Source organism: Ursus arctos, unplaced genomic scaffold, assembly GCF_023065955.2.
Source record: "Ursus arctos isolate Adak ecotype North America unplaced genomic scaffold, UrsArc2.0 scaffold_2, whole genome shotgun sequence".
NCBI lineage: Eukaryota > Metazoa > Chordata > Mammalia > Carnivora > Ursidae > Ursus > Ursus arctos.
This window is the reverse complement of record NW_026622874.1, coordinates 60,348,586-60,364,645: the sequence shown is the minus strand read 5'-3', so window position 1 is coordinate 60,364,645 and position 16,060 is coordinate 60,348,586. Positions and strand designations below refer to the sequence as shown.

Below are 16,060 nucleotides of genomic sequence, written 5' to 3'. Positions count from 1 at the left end.
CTCAGACGGCGAACCAACTAATGTTGTATGTGTGCGTGTTTGTAGGGCTGGGACTTATGCCAGTTCGTAAAGTGTCATCTTTTAGGCAAGATGTGGAAACATCTCTAAAGGACTGATCCCTAATATCTTCATTGCACATCAATTTATAGTTTGTGAAGTTTTCCGTATACAGGATCTCATGTGGTTCTCATAAAAATCCTGGGAATTAAGCAGGGCAGGTATCATCTGAGTTTACAAATGCGGAAACAGGCTCACCAAAGTCAAATAACTAGCCACGGGCCACACAGCTAGTGAGTGGCCGACATATTTTCAAAATTCAGATCCTGGCCAAGAGGGAGTCCGTGTTTAAGCCACGTGAGCTCACTGGATATTTGTTGGATGTGTCTTGCCAGCTGGTTTCAGAGTTCTTTCCACTGTACTATGGACGTCCATACCATAAAGCCAAATTCTTAACTGAAACCGGAAGATGAGGAAGAGGAGTGGGAAGGGGGGGAGAAGGTAGGAGGTTGGGGAAGGAATAAGGGGCAGGGATATTCCCGGGAGAATGAGGAAATTGGAGATGGAGGCAGAATTTCTGGAAATGTCAGTGTTTATTAAACATTTAAGGACATTGGGGGTTTGAGAAGAAATATACAGAATGTAGAAAAATCCTAACAATCCCCTAAGGCTGGGAGTGCAGCCTCTCCCCCCCCCCCCATTTCCCATTTGTTTTCCTTTCTCTTTGGTTGTTTAAAAGCCATTTCTTAAGGCTTATTTGGCCCCTCCTCAATTCCCTGACCTGTGAGGATTCTTTGCCTCTCTCTGTCTCTCTTTCCCCGTGACCTTGAGTCCCAGAAGAGTGCTCCAAAGTGGTTAGGGGCACCAATTCCGTAGTTGAGGACTGAGCATCAGGGGCCCCTCTGCTTGGGCTGGCTCTCCATTAAGGATTTAATGGGGGAGTGGGGAATTGCAAAAACCACATGACGTCATTGGTACTCAGTCATGGGGGGAGGGCACAGGCCAACAAACAAAAAAGAATGGATTAAAAAATAAAAAATAACTAACCACCTAAATAAACCCTGAAGGAGAGTCTGATCTGGAGGTCCGGGTGTTAGCTGGGAGGACACAGAACGGAGCTGGGCCACCTGATGGAAGGGAGGGAGGGTCAGAGAGAAAAGCGCAAGGGACACGCTGGGTGGTGCAAGGGACGGAAAGGCCAGGTGGCCTGGGGTTGAGGCACGGGGTATCAAGGTCCCTTTCTTCTCGGTGCCGCAGGGACAGGCACCAAACACACAGTCCTTGGGGCCGGTGAAGGGTAGGGTCAGGCCCTGGGCTCCCAGCAAGCCAAGGAAGGAAGGTGGGGGAAACAGGAAGTGCCTGGGGAATGAACTTTGGAATGAAACTTACATCTCAAGGGCGCTGAGGGCAGGGCGGGGCTGGGGAGCTAAGGAGGAAAGCACCTAGACGGGGGATAAGAGGAGCCTAGGTCCCCCTGCTGTGGCAGGGCCCGGGGGCGTGGTCACTTGTCTGAGTCCAGGCCCATCATGTTCTTGAGGGCGTTCTTGAGGCTGGTTCTGCTGGGGGACTTGACCGCAGGCCGGAGTTCCGAGCTCTGCTCATCCTTCCGAAGCTCCATCTCGATGACCACCACCTGAGAGGCTTTGGTGGACTCAGCCCCTGCTCCCCGACCCCCCGCCCGGCCCGCTAACCGCTATTTCTTATCCTTGCGAGACTCCCCCAGCCCCTTGGACTTCTTCTCGCTGGCAGCTTTGGTGCTTCGGCTGTGATCCAGCATGGCGTACAGCACTGGCGTCTGCAGGGGGGGGTCACACATCAGCCCCCGGTCTGCTGGGGCCTGCCTCTTCCCACCCCACCCCTCACTGCTGCCTGGCAGCACCGCAGCTTGGCCGGGCCCCAGGTCCCACTCACCTGCCGGCCACGCTTGGAGTCCTTCGCGGCCTTGTGCAATTTCCCCTTCTCCATGGCACTGCAGGGAGAGGGGTTGCTGTCGGTGTGCCCCCCTCCCCGGAGTAGCCTCTGCCCAGATGGGCAACGGTGGGGTTAGAGGGAGGGGGGCAGGCTCCCCTTACCTGAGCCTCCTCTGTAGGGCCTCCTGCCTGCGCAGCCAGCAGTAACGAGCCAGATAGAACAGCGCCAGCAGCAGTAACACCACCCCTATGACACCCCCGATCACGGCTCCCAGTACTACCCCGTACCTGGTGGGCACTGGCGGGGGGGGGGGGAGAAAGGAGTAAAGAAGTGAGCAGGGTCATACCCCTTTGGTTCTTAGCCCCACACCTGCTCCCTGCTGCCGGAGGTATACAGCTCTCAGCCAAGGCTGCCTTCCGCCCACCCTCCTGGAGCCTGAAGGGCGATCGCCCAGGCATTTTGCCTCTTCCCCCAACCCCCCAGTCCTCCCCGATACCCACCCCACCGTGTATTCCCAGACCCCCTCACACCTTTTTCAAAGACATAGAGTGTGACCTGAGAAGTCTTGCCCACTATGTCTGGTGGGTTTTTGACGTCACAGGTGAAGGTGCCGTTGTCACTGTAGTCCAGGTTGTGTATGACGATAGAGCCATCCTTCCAGTGAGGGTCCCCTACCCACTGGATGCGCTCTTTGAAGGTCCCCACCTCGTCAATGTAGGGTTGTCCCTTTGCATAGTGGAAGATCTATGAGGAATGAGGGGAAGTATGTGAGCCTACCCTCAGGGTAAGGGATCCTGGGCTGGAGAGGGTAGTTGGGGGTGCGGGAGACAGTGTAGATAGGCCCTAGTCAGATTGCCGCTTGCCTTGCCAAAGTGGGAGTTACAGCTCATAAAGGATCTCTCCTCCTTTGCCCAAGTTCTCTTTTCTATCGTCCTTTGAAGCCACCTGTCCTTATCCAATCCCAGGACTCCCCGAGGCACTCACCGAGATGGCGTCACGGCCCCCTTCGGGCTGGTAGCGCCAGGTAAAGGAGATGTCATCTGAGACCCACTCGCTGGACCAGAAGGAGCAGTACAGGGTCACCCGGGAGCCCACCGCGCCGTGGACCTCCTTGTCCGTGTAAACCACAATGGCCTGGGCCGGGGGGAGCACTGCAAGCAGAGAGGGGACTCAGATGCCCAGGTGTGCCCAAAGAGGCATATAGAGGAAGTGAGACCAAGGGAAGTCAGGGGCTGAGTCAGAGGCCATAGCAAAGCTGGGGCAGCAGTGATCAACCCTCAAGCCCAAATCTCTCTGGGCGGACTGAATAGTTGGGCGGGACCACCGTGTAGGTTCCAGCTCTTTAATATGTTCATTAAAGAAAATGAAATCAGCAGTAACACACCCCTCTTGAGGACTTCCAGAAGTTGAATTCTGTCTCCACGTCTCACTTTCCCTTTGGGTCAGTATTTAACTCTCAAATTACCCCTTAGATGGAGGTTTTAAGGTTTTACAAATTTATTAAAAGTTAAAAAAATAAAAAATAAAATTTATTGTAAGTTATACAGTAACACATATTGCATTCTTTTTATGAACTATTCAACCCATCGAGATAAAGCTAGAGTTCCTCTTAATACAACTCCCCCAAGCAATTCCTTTCCTGTAGTCCTCGCCCAGATATGACCACTGTTGATCAATTTAGTGTGTAACCTTTTTTCTATGTATCAAGTGCAGTATAAACTCAACAAACTCAAGATGTACGTGTGCTTATATGACATAGTTTTGCTTTACGGAGCTTTCTTTTCTTTTGACACACATTGCATCATATTTTACTTGTTTTTTTTCCACTGAAGAATATATATATAGAATCTATCATCTATCTATCTATCTATCTATCTATCTATCTATCTATCTATCTATGTATCTATCATCTATCAGAGCTTCCCATGTTGATTCATATAGAGCAATCTTATTTTTAACAGCTGTATAGTATTTCACAGCATCACAAACTCAAATTTCTTGCAGGAAAAGAAAAGAAAAGAAAAGAACTCAAGAATGTTTTTCCCTGGCTCAACCCTCCTCACTGCTGAATCCCTAGTTACCATAAAGTTTGCTCTTGACTGGGAGGTTAGGGAGGGAAAGATCTTGTACCCCTCTCCGGGGAAGCTGGGTACAGAGGAAGGCCTCTGAGCCCAGAGCTCAGATGACTCTGTGTGTGAGCTCTCTGTGGTTTGACCCTCCTCACTCTTCTCTTTGCCATTCTGGCCCAGTGCCACTCCCAAGACTCACCCACACAAGGAAGGCCATTCCAGGGAGACTATGTGTGGGGGCCGGCCCTGGGTGGGGGCAACTGTAGACCCTTTTGTTCTATGGGAGGGGGAGGAAGAAACCAAACAAACAGAGACGCATTGTCTGACCAATGTTGGGGGCTTATGCCATTCCCCCTACCCCTTAACCCCCCCACTCCTGCTCTATAGTCTCAAATCTCCCACCTCAGCATGCAATAGCAGTGACTCACCTCTTAGAGCTCTCTTGGGAAACCCAAATGCAACAACAAACGTTATTCATTGGATTTAACTTCTATTCCTCCTGTTCTAACATTAACCACTGCCCTTTGGTTCTGCGCAATGGTTCCATAATGGGTGGGACAGGTTCTGGGACAGAACTCTCTTCCTTATTCTCCAAGACTCCCTCTCCCCATTTCCCTCACTATGACCTTCTCTAACTCCCTATCGTTAACATTTTCTCTGGGTGTCCCAGAGTAGTCCAGTACAACACCCAGAAGAGTATAGGTTCTGGGTTTAGGACTCAAAGATCGTCTGACAGAAGAGAACCTTGGATGTTCTTAGCACTTCTCCCCCACCCCCAATTTGCCTACTGCTCATCTAATGTACTAAGCTTTGAAGCAGTTTGGAGAAGGGAAGCATCCATTCAAATGACCCTACTTTGACCTCCTCTTGCTCACCCAACATCTGCCATGGGGTGAGGAAGGGGTTGGTCAACTTATGGAGGAAGACAACTCTAGATGGACAAGATCTTAGAATCTCATAGAATCTCCCTTCTACTCTGCTCACCCATATAATAGACAATGGATCCACAGGGAGAAACTGAGGCACCAAGAGACAAAGGATTGGAAGAGTTGGGCTCCTTCCTTAGATCACATTCCCTGACTTTTCTCTTGAGGGAAACTAAGGTTAAGGACCTCACACACTATCAGGGAAGGAGTAGGGACCAGAACCCAGGTGTCTGACCCTGTTCCCTACCCTGCGATCACACCGCTTCCCACCAGGCCCTCAGCATGGCTCTGGGGCCATGTTACTACTTTCCAACCTGGGTCCAGTCAGGTCCACCTCAGAGAAGTTCTCTACACTCTCTTTTACCTTCTCCCTTCACAGAATACCTTTATTGCCTCCCTCCAAACTATATATATATATATATATATATATATATATATATATACACACACACACACACACACACACACACACACACACAGGTATTTTTTTCCTCTGAATATAATATTGCCTTCCTGATCCTGCTCACTCTTTGGTTGCAGTGGGGACTGCAGCGAAGCAGTGAGAAGGTTGCTGAGAAGCATCCTGAGCCCCAGGGTCCCCAGACTGGGGTGGCTCCACTTACCCAAAGAGAAGAGCAGCGCAGCCAGGATAGGACTGGGGCTGGACGAGGGAGCCCCAGGAGCCATAGCTGGGCCAGGGGCTAGGGCCCGGAGCGTCTGCAGGGTTGGGAGAGTGGGGGAAAAGGAATTGAACCGTCTGCGGGGTTGGGAGAGTGGGGGAAAAGGAACTGAGCGGGGGTTCCTGGAATCCGCTTAAAATCCCCTGGGGCCCCAGTATGAGGGGGCCGTCCTGAGCCGGTAACCAATTGCAGCCTGGCATGCGCAGTTGAGAGGTGGTGGGGAGGGGGGCAGAGCACAGGGAGCAGAAGGGGCATTGTGTCCTCTGGGTGGAGGGGTGGGGGGGACACATACCACCCCATACACAGAGGGCTTTGTGTCTGCTGGCCTCCCCCTGCCCTGGGCTGGAATGCTGGGGTGGGGGGGTTGTGAGGGAGAGGGGCGGAAAAAGGGACATAAACACACTTCTCTAAGGGATAGCCGGGCAGGGAACCTAAATCCTAAGCCTGCGAGAAGGGATTTCTCTGTAGCTTCCTTACCAGAGAGTAGCTCTCCCAGAGGACCTGAAAATGGGATACCCCTGGTTTTGGTTTTGTTTTTGATGACTGTTGGTTGCGTTACAGGCTCCTTGAGTGATCAGGTCATCTGGGAGTCTTTTTTTCTTTTTTTTTCCCCCATCTCCCCGCATCCTGGGTGATTCTTCCCTGACAGAGCTTTTCCCCACTGGAAAATATCCAGGGAAGAATCCCCTGAGCTTTCCCTCTTCGTCAGAGAATTTTTCAGTGCCTCATGCTGCAGTTTAAGTCCACGTCAATTTAGAACAAGGCAACAAAATTGTATTGAGTTCCAACAATATGTGAAGTATGGGTATGTGGGTAACAGAAAGAAGAATGAAAATTAAGTTTTTCCTTGAAGGAGTTTAAAATCTAGTTGGGGGGTGTGCAGAGAAGGGAGAATCAGAGAACGAACCCATCAATAACTCAATATAATAAACCATGATGCTTGCCATAGCAGGAAGATGGACGAAGTGCTGAGAATACCAAGGTGGGCTCAACCAGGTCTGCTCACTATGCCCAATACTTCACAAACATCAGGGAGATTGTTATGTAACAGAGATTACAAACAAAAGTAAATTGGGGCACCTGGGGGGCTCCGTCGGTTAAGGGTTCGACTCTTGATCTCAGCTCAGGTTTTGATCTCAGGGTTGTGAGTTCAAGCCCTGCGTTGGGCTCCACACTGGGAGTGGAGCCTACTTAATAAATAAATAAGGAAATAAAATACATGAAGTTCAGAAAAAGGGGAAGCTGTGTATAGAAGGCAATATTAGATATGGAATGGGTAGTGAAAGTATCTAGGCAGAACAGCAAAAACAAAGAGGTAGGAAAATATGTGTGTGTGTGGTGTGGGGTGTGTGTGTGTGTGTGTGTGTGTGTGTGTGTGTGTGTGTGTGTGTTGGGGAGATCTGTGAAGTACTGAGCATACTCAAGGCAGAGCTTGTGCCCTTCACTTTGACTTGATTTGGGGGAACTTGAAAGGGGTCACAGGAAACAAGTCTGTACAGGAGAGTTGAAGCCAATTGGGGAAGGGCATTAAATGGCAGATGAAAGAGGGTGGGTTTGATTGGTACATCATAATGTTACAGGATATTTGTCCCCTTAGCACTCGTGGTTCTTCGTCACACCACTTCAATGAATGAAGAGGTAGACCAGACGAAGAGTGGTGGGCAGCAAAGCAAAATTTATTGAACAGTAGTATAAAGTTCCCAAAGAGGGAGGGGGGCCTGAGAGGGTTGCCCTTGGAGTGTCTAAGTTTAGGGGTTTTTATGAGCTCTTTTGCAGAACTGTCTTAAGCAATCAGGGTGTGCTGAGTCATGCCAATCAGGGATTTGGTCTCGTATCTGTCTACCTACTAGGTTAATGTCTCTGTGCTGATGGTCTTTTTTTGTTGACATCTAGGGGCTTATGTCTTAACTGTCCCTTGCCCGTGATATTGACAAATGCTTTGTGGTTAATTGCCTTAGTTTAGGACATTTTGCAGAAGTGATTTCTGCAAAGGCTGCAGAGCAGAATGTTAGTGTGGTCCTGTCTAATCTACAAAACAGGGTGTTAGTGCTGTTTTATTTTCGTTGTCCTGACTCCATATTTTCTTGTTGGGGACCCTGGCCCTGACTACCTAACTGTCCAACTAACTACTAACTACTAACATTCCTGAAGGTTCTGGAGTGATGTATGGGGTTAGGAATGGGAGTTGTCTCCATGGTCAGAGCTGAGTTTTAAGACAAATTTGGCCAAAAAAAAAAAAAAAAAAATCATTCAGACCAAAGCTCTCCTGATTGTTGCCTCCTTTGTTTCCCTCCTTGGGATTATCTGAAATGATTTTTTTTTTCACCGAAACTCTCATACTCCCATTTGAAATGTTTTCCCTTCTTTCTTCCCCTTTCTTTCTCTGACCCCAGGCCTTGGCTAGACCCTGCTTTTCCCTCTTGCTTATTTTTAAGATAAACCCTGGTGATAAAGGCACTTGACTTAATGTCTTGTTTGAATTTCAGTGTGATTGATTTCCATCAATTATGGGCCCTACAGGTTAATTTGAGGAGAGAGGCCACTGTTGTTCCCTTAGTGGGACCACTGCAGGTTCACCTGTAAAGCCACAGGCTCCTGGTACCACCTGCCATCTCCTTACACAGCAGATGGTGGGCTCTGTGATTAGTATTGGATTTGGATTGCGGAACTCTAAATACAGGACTTGAGCATAAACTCCACAGGCAAAATCATCAATAGACGTTCACAGCATGTTGTAGTCAATTACACCTCCCTAACCCCACCTCCCCAGCTGCAAATAATCACTTTCTGCTTTCATCCACCCACCCTTTTTAACCTATACTTCTTTCATGGGATTGCTACTTTCTTTGTTGTATTTAGTTACTTACAGATCCTGATAAGGCTATATGTTTCTTGAGGACAATTACATGTTTGTATCTTTGAATCCCCTAAAGCACTTTCACATACTCTGGCAAAAAGTTTATATATATATATAATGAAATTATTTAAAGAGCTAAGTCAAAGAGGCATTCATTGGATTTGTTAATGTGAAGTAACAGAGGGCCAAAGTAGGATCAATGACTGGAAGTTCAACAGCAGAAAACTGTATTTTATTTTATTACTTTTAAAGATTTTATTTATAAATAGTCTCTACACCCAACCTGGGCCTTGAATTCACAACACTAAGATTGGGAGTCGCATGCTGCACTGACTGAGCCAGCCAGGTACCCCCAGAAAACTGTATTTTATTGTAACAACTTTCTAATGATTAAGCTGTTCACTAAATGAAACTTGGGTTTTGAGGTAACCGTTACTGAATGTGTTAGAGCAGAGTCTTGAAGACCAGTGGCCATTAAGTGTGCAGAGGAGATCTCTGCACGGAATAGAAAATCAGGTCCGAGAGCCTTTTCCAGTCCAAAAGTCTATAAAAGTGCTTTCTTTGTCAAGTATTATAGAAATGCAAAATAGTATTTTCATTTGATGAAGAAATAAATGAACTTGTGCTATTTAAATCCTGAAAGAAGTGCAAGAGTGCTAAATATAAATGAAATCTGAATATTAATGTAGCTGAATGTTTTATTGTAGGAGTTGCTCTAGGCTGTCTTCGTCTTCTTCACTCCCCCCCCCAAAAGAGACTCAAGAACCTTTTTACTTTTTCTATTCCTTTCTCACTCCCCCCCCCCTTTTTTTCCCTTAAGTCACAAGTACTCTGCAATTGATTGCTGTGCTTGGGTTCCTCAAAACTATATATATGTGAGTGTGTGTGTTTAAAAATCAAAGCGAGCTTTCCCCCCCACTCCGGGTTCTTCTAGCTGTGGGTGTCACCCACCCAGCCTTGAAACAAGGAACAAAGGAGCGTTGTGTTTGACTAGTGGGCGTCCAGCTCAGGCGGCAGCACAAGCCAAGGAACTGTGGGGCACAAAGCTAATCCAGGTGGTTAGAGGAGGCTCCCTGGTCTTCGGATGACGGTCTGCGTCGTTCTCACGCTCTTCCTCAACTTGCGTATCTCTCCATCGGCGAAGCTTCCCATTACAACGAGATGGAGCCCGTTTCCGTGGGTGCCCTAGCCGGCCTACCTGGGAAGGAGGTGGGGCGAAACTAGACTGAGGAGTCCCTGGTGAAGCATCAGGGCAAATCAGATGTTCAGTAGTGCGAAACGAAATGAATTATGTTCGCAGGTAAAATGCAGACTGTAGAGTCTGAGTCAGCGCCATTTCTGCCGAACCTCTGGCAAACTCTGGTAGAAGCGAGCTGAGGGAGACGGGGAAGAGAAGACAGAACCAGCAAAAACCAAGAATCTGAACAAAGCTGGAACACGGCCACGCCCCATCCTTTATAAAGAGCGAGTACTGTCACGTGACAGAGACCCCGCCCTGAGGCGGCGGGGACGTTGGGCGTCACTTCCGTCCAGGCCGGAACTCAAGATGGCTGCGCTCTTGTTGAGGTGACTTTAGCCTGGGGCTGGGAGTCGGTGTCCGCGGCCGTCGGGAGCCCTGCACTGCCCCTCACGTCTTGCTGACGGCTGTTTGCCCCGTGCCTGGGCAGGGGAAGGCCCCACGGCTGTGCGTGCCGCGCGCTGTGGAATCCTAGGGCCCCTTCTCTTCCCCCAGCCGCTCCGGTACTCGGGGTCACTGGCCGGTTATCTCGTCCCTGCTCCCTACCGACGGGTCGTGCGGCTCTCGCCCCTTCCACTTCCCCCACCTCCAGTACTTTTCCCCCAGATTGCTCTCGGGGCCACACCCGGAGCCAAGCCCCGAGAGAGTAAAGTTATGACTTCGAGGTCAGCGGATTATCCGCTAGGACTTCGAGGTCTTATTCAGGAATTGGGCTTCGGGGAGAGGGATCTTGGTGTACTTTGTCTTTGCTTAAAACTCCTGCAAACGCTGGTTGCTGGCAATGAGAGGGCACTGTCTTGAGTTTCTAACGGGCCCCTGGCGGAGGGACAGGAGACCTGGATTCCTACCGCGCTGGCGATTAGCAATAGCGCCCATAGCGGTCACTCTGCTGCCCCACAGCAGCCCGGGGAGTTCAGTTTTCATTTCTCTTTTTGTTCAGGGTGAGAAGGCGGGGGGGCGGTGTGTGGTGTGTGGTGTGGATGTCTCAGTTTTTCTATACGAGGTCATTCACTGTCTGGAGAAGTACCCTGGATTTTCTTCCATCCTGAGCTGTCCTCTTTCTAGGCTTCATTCTGTATTCAGAGCCTTTCTAGACCCAGCGACTTCAGTGACTTTAGACACTCCTGGTACAAATGCCAGCATAGTTTCGTGCCAGGCCTATTTTTGGAAACTATTTGTTATGGAAAGTTAGTTTTAATGTTGAGATTTAATTCCTGATTTCCCCAAATGTCTTCTCATTTCTCTTTCCACTTCAGTCACCCAGTATAAAAATAGAGGGACTTTATTTAGTTTTCCTCTGTGAAAAAAGGACTCCTCTTGGAGTTGACACCAGGAGTGGGTTATCTCAATCCATCATTTTTCTCCCTCTCATTTCCAAATGTATCTTTTTTTCCTAAGGCATACCAGGGCCAGTCTCTTCAGAACTGCAGTCTTTATTCCAGGTAGTTTTACCATAATTGACTGGTTTTGAATTCTTTGATATATTTTGGTAGATGTCAGGGACTTTTGGTAGAATTAACATTTAGCTTGAAATGATCATATTGGTCAGGATTATTGTTCATTGACTAGTGCTCTATGTTTTGTATACTCCCTAAACAGTTCACAGACTAGCCAGGAATGAATAACCTGCTGAGTAATGCAAGCTCCTTTGGCACTCAGTCAAGGAAAGACTTGCCAAAGCCAAGACGGAGATAGAGACCTAAGCTAAGAACAGCTAGACTTCTGTCAGATAAAGTTCATGCTACTTAAGCACAAAGTCACCAGGAGTCATTAACTATCTGCACATCGCTCATCATATAAAATGCTACATGTGAAACACCTCTAAAAATAAGGTTTAACTTTAAATATACACGACTGCTTTTTAAAATAAGCATATTCATTTAGAAACCACTTCTTTTGAGCCTCTCCTATGTGTCAGACATCGTAGATGTTACAGACAGAAAGCATTCCAGTCCTATCCTTGAAGAGCTCAGGCTAGCGGAGAGATAAGTAGATTAATTACCAGGCAACATAGTATGTGTCGATACAGAGATAGGAAGAAGTGGTGTAGAAGCCAGGCAGGTGCAAGTAAGGCTAAAGAAGCGGTGAAGTCGCCATCTAGGAGTTGTTGGGTTTTGAAGGAAGAGTTTATCAGAGTGAGGGAGGTTCCGCTCAAAGAACAGCACAAGTGAAGGCATGTGGTCCTAAGACGGCTTGCTCTGTCTGGGTGTATGTAGTATAATATTCGGTAGTATAATATAAGGGGCTGAAGGGAATTTGTGGGAGAATGGATCCAGAGAGTTGGTTTGGGCTGTGTTGAGAAAAGCCTTGTTTGGCTATCATAGGGACCTTATACTGCAAGCAACAGAACTGTTAAAAGACTTTGGGGCAGAAAAGCAATGAGGTCAGCTTCATTTTTCAGTAAGTTAGCTTTGGTAATATTGAATGATAGAGAAGAGAGTGATGCTAGGGAGATCAGTTCAGGAGCACCTTTTATAGCCCTTTTTTGAGAAATGAAAATGGTAAGGACTAAAACAATGAACTGAAGTTTCCCGGATAGCATTGATAGGATTGGGTGGTGCCTCGCATATATATGGGGGGGGTGAGAGAAAAGAAGAAATCAAGGGTGACTCCTGTTGTAGCTTGGGAGCAGGTTGGGTCCTAATAGCCATTAATGAGAACTTTTGTATATAAACGATTGCTCTTCATCCTGTCCTTCAAAGTTACACATCTATTTTAGTGTTGCTCTTACATCAGATATTTCTAAAACTTTTTGGCATACCATCAGATCAAGTTTAGAGATCATATAAGAGAAACTCATTATATTGTAGTCACATCTTGTTTTGGACCAAAAATGGTTTTATTTTTATTTATTTATTTTTTTAAAGATTTTATTTATTTATTTGACAGAGAGAGACAGCCAGCGAGAGGGGGAGTACAAGCAGGGGGAGTGGGAGAGGAAGAAGCAGGCTCCTAGCAGAGGAGCCCGATGTGGGGCTCGATCCCGGACCGCTGGGATCACGCCCTGAGCCTAAGGCAGAAGCTTAACGACTGCGCCACCCAGGCGCCCCCAAAAATGGTTTTATTTAGTTTGATCACATAGACTTGGCTTTGAATAACTTTTGTTTTTCTCCAAAAGTCAAATCCATTTTCAGCAGATGAATGTTTTTATCACCACTGAGGGTTTTAAAAAGAACATGATGTGAATTCTAAAGACCTTGGGGAGACCAATGAAATATTAGTAATATCTCATATGTATGGGCAATACTGCGGTTTGGAGAGTGCCTTCCTGTACATTTTCTTGTGTCATCCTCCCAGCAACCAGTCAGTGGGTCTTACCAATCCCGTTTCATAAATGAAAAAGCTGCAGCTCAGTGATTCCATAAAGTTATACAACTTAGAACTAGAACTCTAGTCTGACTCTTACTTTGATGTTCTTTCTGCATGACTGTTGTTGCCCCAATCCAGAGAAGAGTTTCAGAAACGATTTGAGCAGTGATTACATTTTTGGGTGTATGTTTATTGCATTTAGAAGGGAACAGTACTAACTAGAATGACACATTCTGGGTGTTAATTAAAAAGAAAATACTGTTACCTTTGAGCTATAACGTATAAAGTACAAGCCTTGGTGGAACTTTTCAGAGTTCCTGGTTTCACGTTAAAGGCAAGGATAGATACCTACTTTTGTCATATTTCAAATAAGGTTATGGAGTTTGTGCAGCTAGCTTCTGCGAGGGCCTTGTGGAAAGCTTACATTGGCATTTGTCTGGGAAACAATAGCACGAGACAGAGAGTGCTGTAGATTCCAACCCACATCTGCAAACTCTTGCCGGGTAGCTGGGTGACTGGACCTCGCCTGGTGTGAGGAATGCGTGCCCTGCAACTTCAGAACCACAATTACTTCAATTGATTGAAGACATTTGTTCCCACTTCTCCCTTCTGGGAGCCTTCTGTACACAATGTCGGTATTCACCTCTTGCCTCCAAAGCTGGAAAGAAGGAAGAGCTGAAGGAAGTGTTGATTGGATTATTTTGCCTTCAAATAGTGGGTGCTTCTACTGTCCTATGTAAAGCACAGGGATTTTGACCTCTTTATGCATCTAGTATCTGTGGTGTGAAGGACACCGTGAGCTTTTTTAGAAGATCATTGGATCTCAAGGAGATTTTATGTCCCCACAGTGCTTTACATGTAGTAGATATACCGTAAACTTTTGTAGAATCAATGTATTTTTAATTTTAATCCCACTTAGGTAACTTTCTTAAATAATTTTGGAAAGATTTGATATAATGTGAATAAAGGGGCGTCGTGGTCGTGTTTTTCATAATACTGTGAACTCTGGATCAGTTAAATTCACTTTACATAGAATGCGTGGGCACGTCTTAGTTTTAGACTTGAAAAGCAGTTTTGGTACTGATGTGTACCTTTCAAAAATAGCAACTTTTTGGTAGAACACTTGTGTACCCTCCTCACGTAACTCTTCACTGGTCAGGGAAGTCTTTGCGTTCCCATGCTTTTTGCATGATTAGAGACTTTTTGACTTGAAGTTCATCCAGCTTGTCTGGAACTTGATGGCAGTTCCTAAAATGATAGCTTAGTATTTAGGACCTTCCTTCCACAAACCCCTTATTCTTCAACCTTCTTAATTCATCCATTTGCAGCAGTTATCTGAGGCATATTCTTATTCTTGTTCTTATTTACCCCTGTCCTTTAACACCTAACTAAAAAAAAAAAATCACATTCTATATTTCTCTCTTGAAAATTACCAACTCTGATTATTCTTTTATCTTGTATTATTCGTGTTTGGCTAAGACTTTATTTTGCATTTGTAGGTTATATATCTGATTATTCTCCAGTTATTTGAAGTTGTAGCTTTCCAACTAAAAAATAATCTCAAGGAAATTGATACTGTCCTTGTTTTCATCTTATTAGTTTTTCCCTCCACTCCTAATCTAATACGGTACAAAAATAGAGATGTTGATAAACTGAGGTTGATCTCTAAATGTGTGTTGACTCTTTATTCTCTCTCTCTTTTTTTTTTTAAGATTTTCTTTTTAAGTAATCTCTACACCCAACGTGGGGCTCAGGGGATACAACCCTGAGATTCAGGGTCGCAGATTCCACCCACTGAGCCAGCCAGGCACCCCCCCCCCCCATTGACTCATTATTCTCTTATCTTGCAGACATGTTGGCCGTCATTGCCTCCGTGCCCACCTTAGTCCTCGGCTCTGTATCAGAAAGTAAGTTTCTAAATTTGTGGAGGTTATTATGACTTTTTTTCTCTCAGGGAACAGCAGTGGGTCGTTGGTTTAGATTTTGGGGATACGTATGAAAGAAGGAAGTTGCAGAAGGTTGGCTGAAAATTTAGTGATTGTGGTCACTGTTTTTCTCATCTGGTAGTAGAAGGAAGGATAAAAATATTAAACTTTAAATTTGGGAAATATTTTATACTTTCAGAAAAGTTGGAAGAATAGTACAGTGGAGTTCTATATACATTTCACCTAGATTCATCAGTTGTTAACATTTTGCTGTGTTTAAGTAAACACAGTTTACTTTTTTATGTATTTTAGGTTGTGTCTTACAAAATCGTTACCTTTGTTGGTCAAACCTGGTCTAATATTGACAATTTAGTGTGGTCCAGACTGATGTATATTTAATTACTGTTAGTGTTTTCTCTGAGTTCTTTGAGATGAAGTTGCAGATACCACGACATTTTGCTTCTTCAAGAGCAAGAACACTATCTTATATAACAGTATAATTATACAAACACAATTACCGAATTCAGGAAATTTAAAATTGATGTACTCTTATCCAGCATAGAGATCGTTTTCAGATTTTCCATTTGTCCCATAGAATGTATTTTAGAGAAATACAGTCCTCCTGTTCCCCATCCAGGAGCTAATTAGGCTCGTACATTGTATTTACTTGTCATGTTTCTTTAGTGTCCTTTACTCTGGAACTGCTTCTTAGCCTTCCTTTGTCTTTTATGACACTGACAGTTGTTTTTTTTTTTTTAAAGATTTTATTTATTTATTCGACAGAGATAGAGACAGCCAGCGAGAGAGGGAACACAGGCAGGGGGAGTGGGAGAGGAAGAAGCAGGCTCATAGCAGAGGAGCCTGATGTGGGGCTCGATCCCAGAACGCCGGGATCACGCCCTGAGCCGAAGGCAGACGCTTAACCGCTGTGCCACCCAGGCGCCCCGACACTGACATTTTTGAAGAATACAGGCCAGTTATTTTGTAGAATGTCTCTCACGTTGGGTTTGTCTTACCGTTTCCTATAATTAGAGTCAGGTTACCTGTTTTTGGCAGGAGTATTACTCAAGTGATGTATATTCTCTGTTACATTCACTTCAGGGGGCATGTGATCATTTGAATAAGGGAATGTCTGCTAGGTATTTTTCC

The 16,060-nt window shown here is 46.0% G+C and overlaps 2 protein-coding genes across 2 annotated transcripts in view; one reads left to right on the top strand and one right to left on the bottom strand.

Annotated features, from left to right (window-relative positions):
- Nucleotides 1-571: 571 nt before the first annotated feature.
- MPZ (myelin protein zero) lies at nucleotides 572-5,687 on the bottom strand. Its single transcript, XM_026487278.4, has 6 exons — nucleotides 5,527-5,687; nucleotides 2,893-3,059; nucleotides 2,439-2,652; nucleotides 2,070-2,205; nucleotides 1,909-1,966; nucleotides 572-1,792 (listed from the first exon to the last, which is right to left on the bottom strand). The coding sequence occupies exons 1-6, from the start codon at nucleotides 5,588-5,590 to the stop codon at nucleotides 1,691-1,693; spliced, it is 741 nt and encodes a 246-aa protein (XP_026343063.4). The 5' UTR covers nucleotides 5,591-5,687; the 3' UTR covers nucleotides 572-1,690.
- A 4,253-nt stretch (nucleotides 5,688-9,940) lies between these two features.
- SDHC (succinate dehydrogenase complex subunit C) overlaps nucleotides 9,941-16,060 on the top strand; it is a 32,908-nt gene continuing 26,788 nt past the window's right edge. The window contains exons 1-2 of the mRNA XM_026487352.4: nucleotides 9,941-10,006; nucleotides 14,837-14,893. Coding sequence (XP_026343137.1) covers nucleotides 9,987-10,006; nucleotides 14,837-14,893 — 77 coding nt within the window. The 5' untranslated portion in view covers nucleotides 9,941-9,986. The remainder of the gene's footprint in view (nucleotides 10,007-14,836; nucleotides 14,894-16,060) is intronic.

Bases quoted from the DNA above. Each gene is read 5' to 3' on its own strand.
- MPZ (XM_026487278.4), bottom strand. From the start codon at position 5,590: ATGGCTCCTGGGGCTCCCTCGTCCAGCCCCAGTCCTATCCTGGCTGCG. The intron at 2,653-2,892 runs GTGAGTGCCTCG...CATTCCTCATAG, and splicing joins GGGGCCGTGACGCCATCTCG to ATCTTCCACTATGCAAAGGG. The intron at 1,793-1,908 runs GTGAGTGGGACC...CCCCCCCTGCAG, and splicing joins ACTCCAAGCGTGGCCGGCAG to ACGCCAGTGCTGTACGCCAT.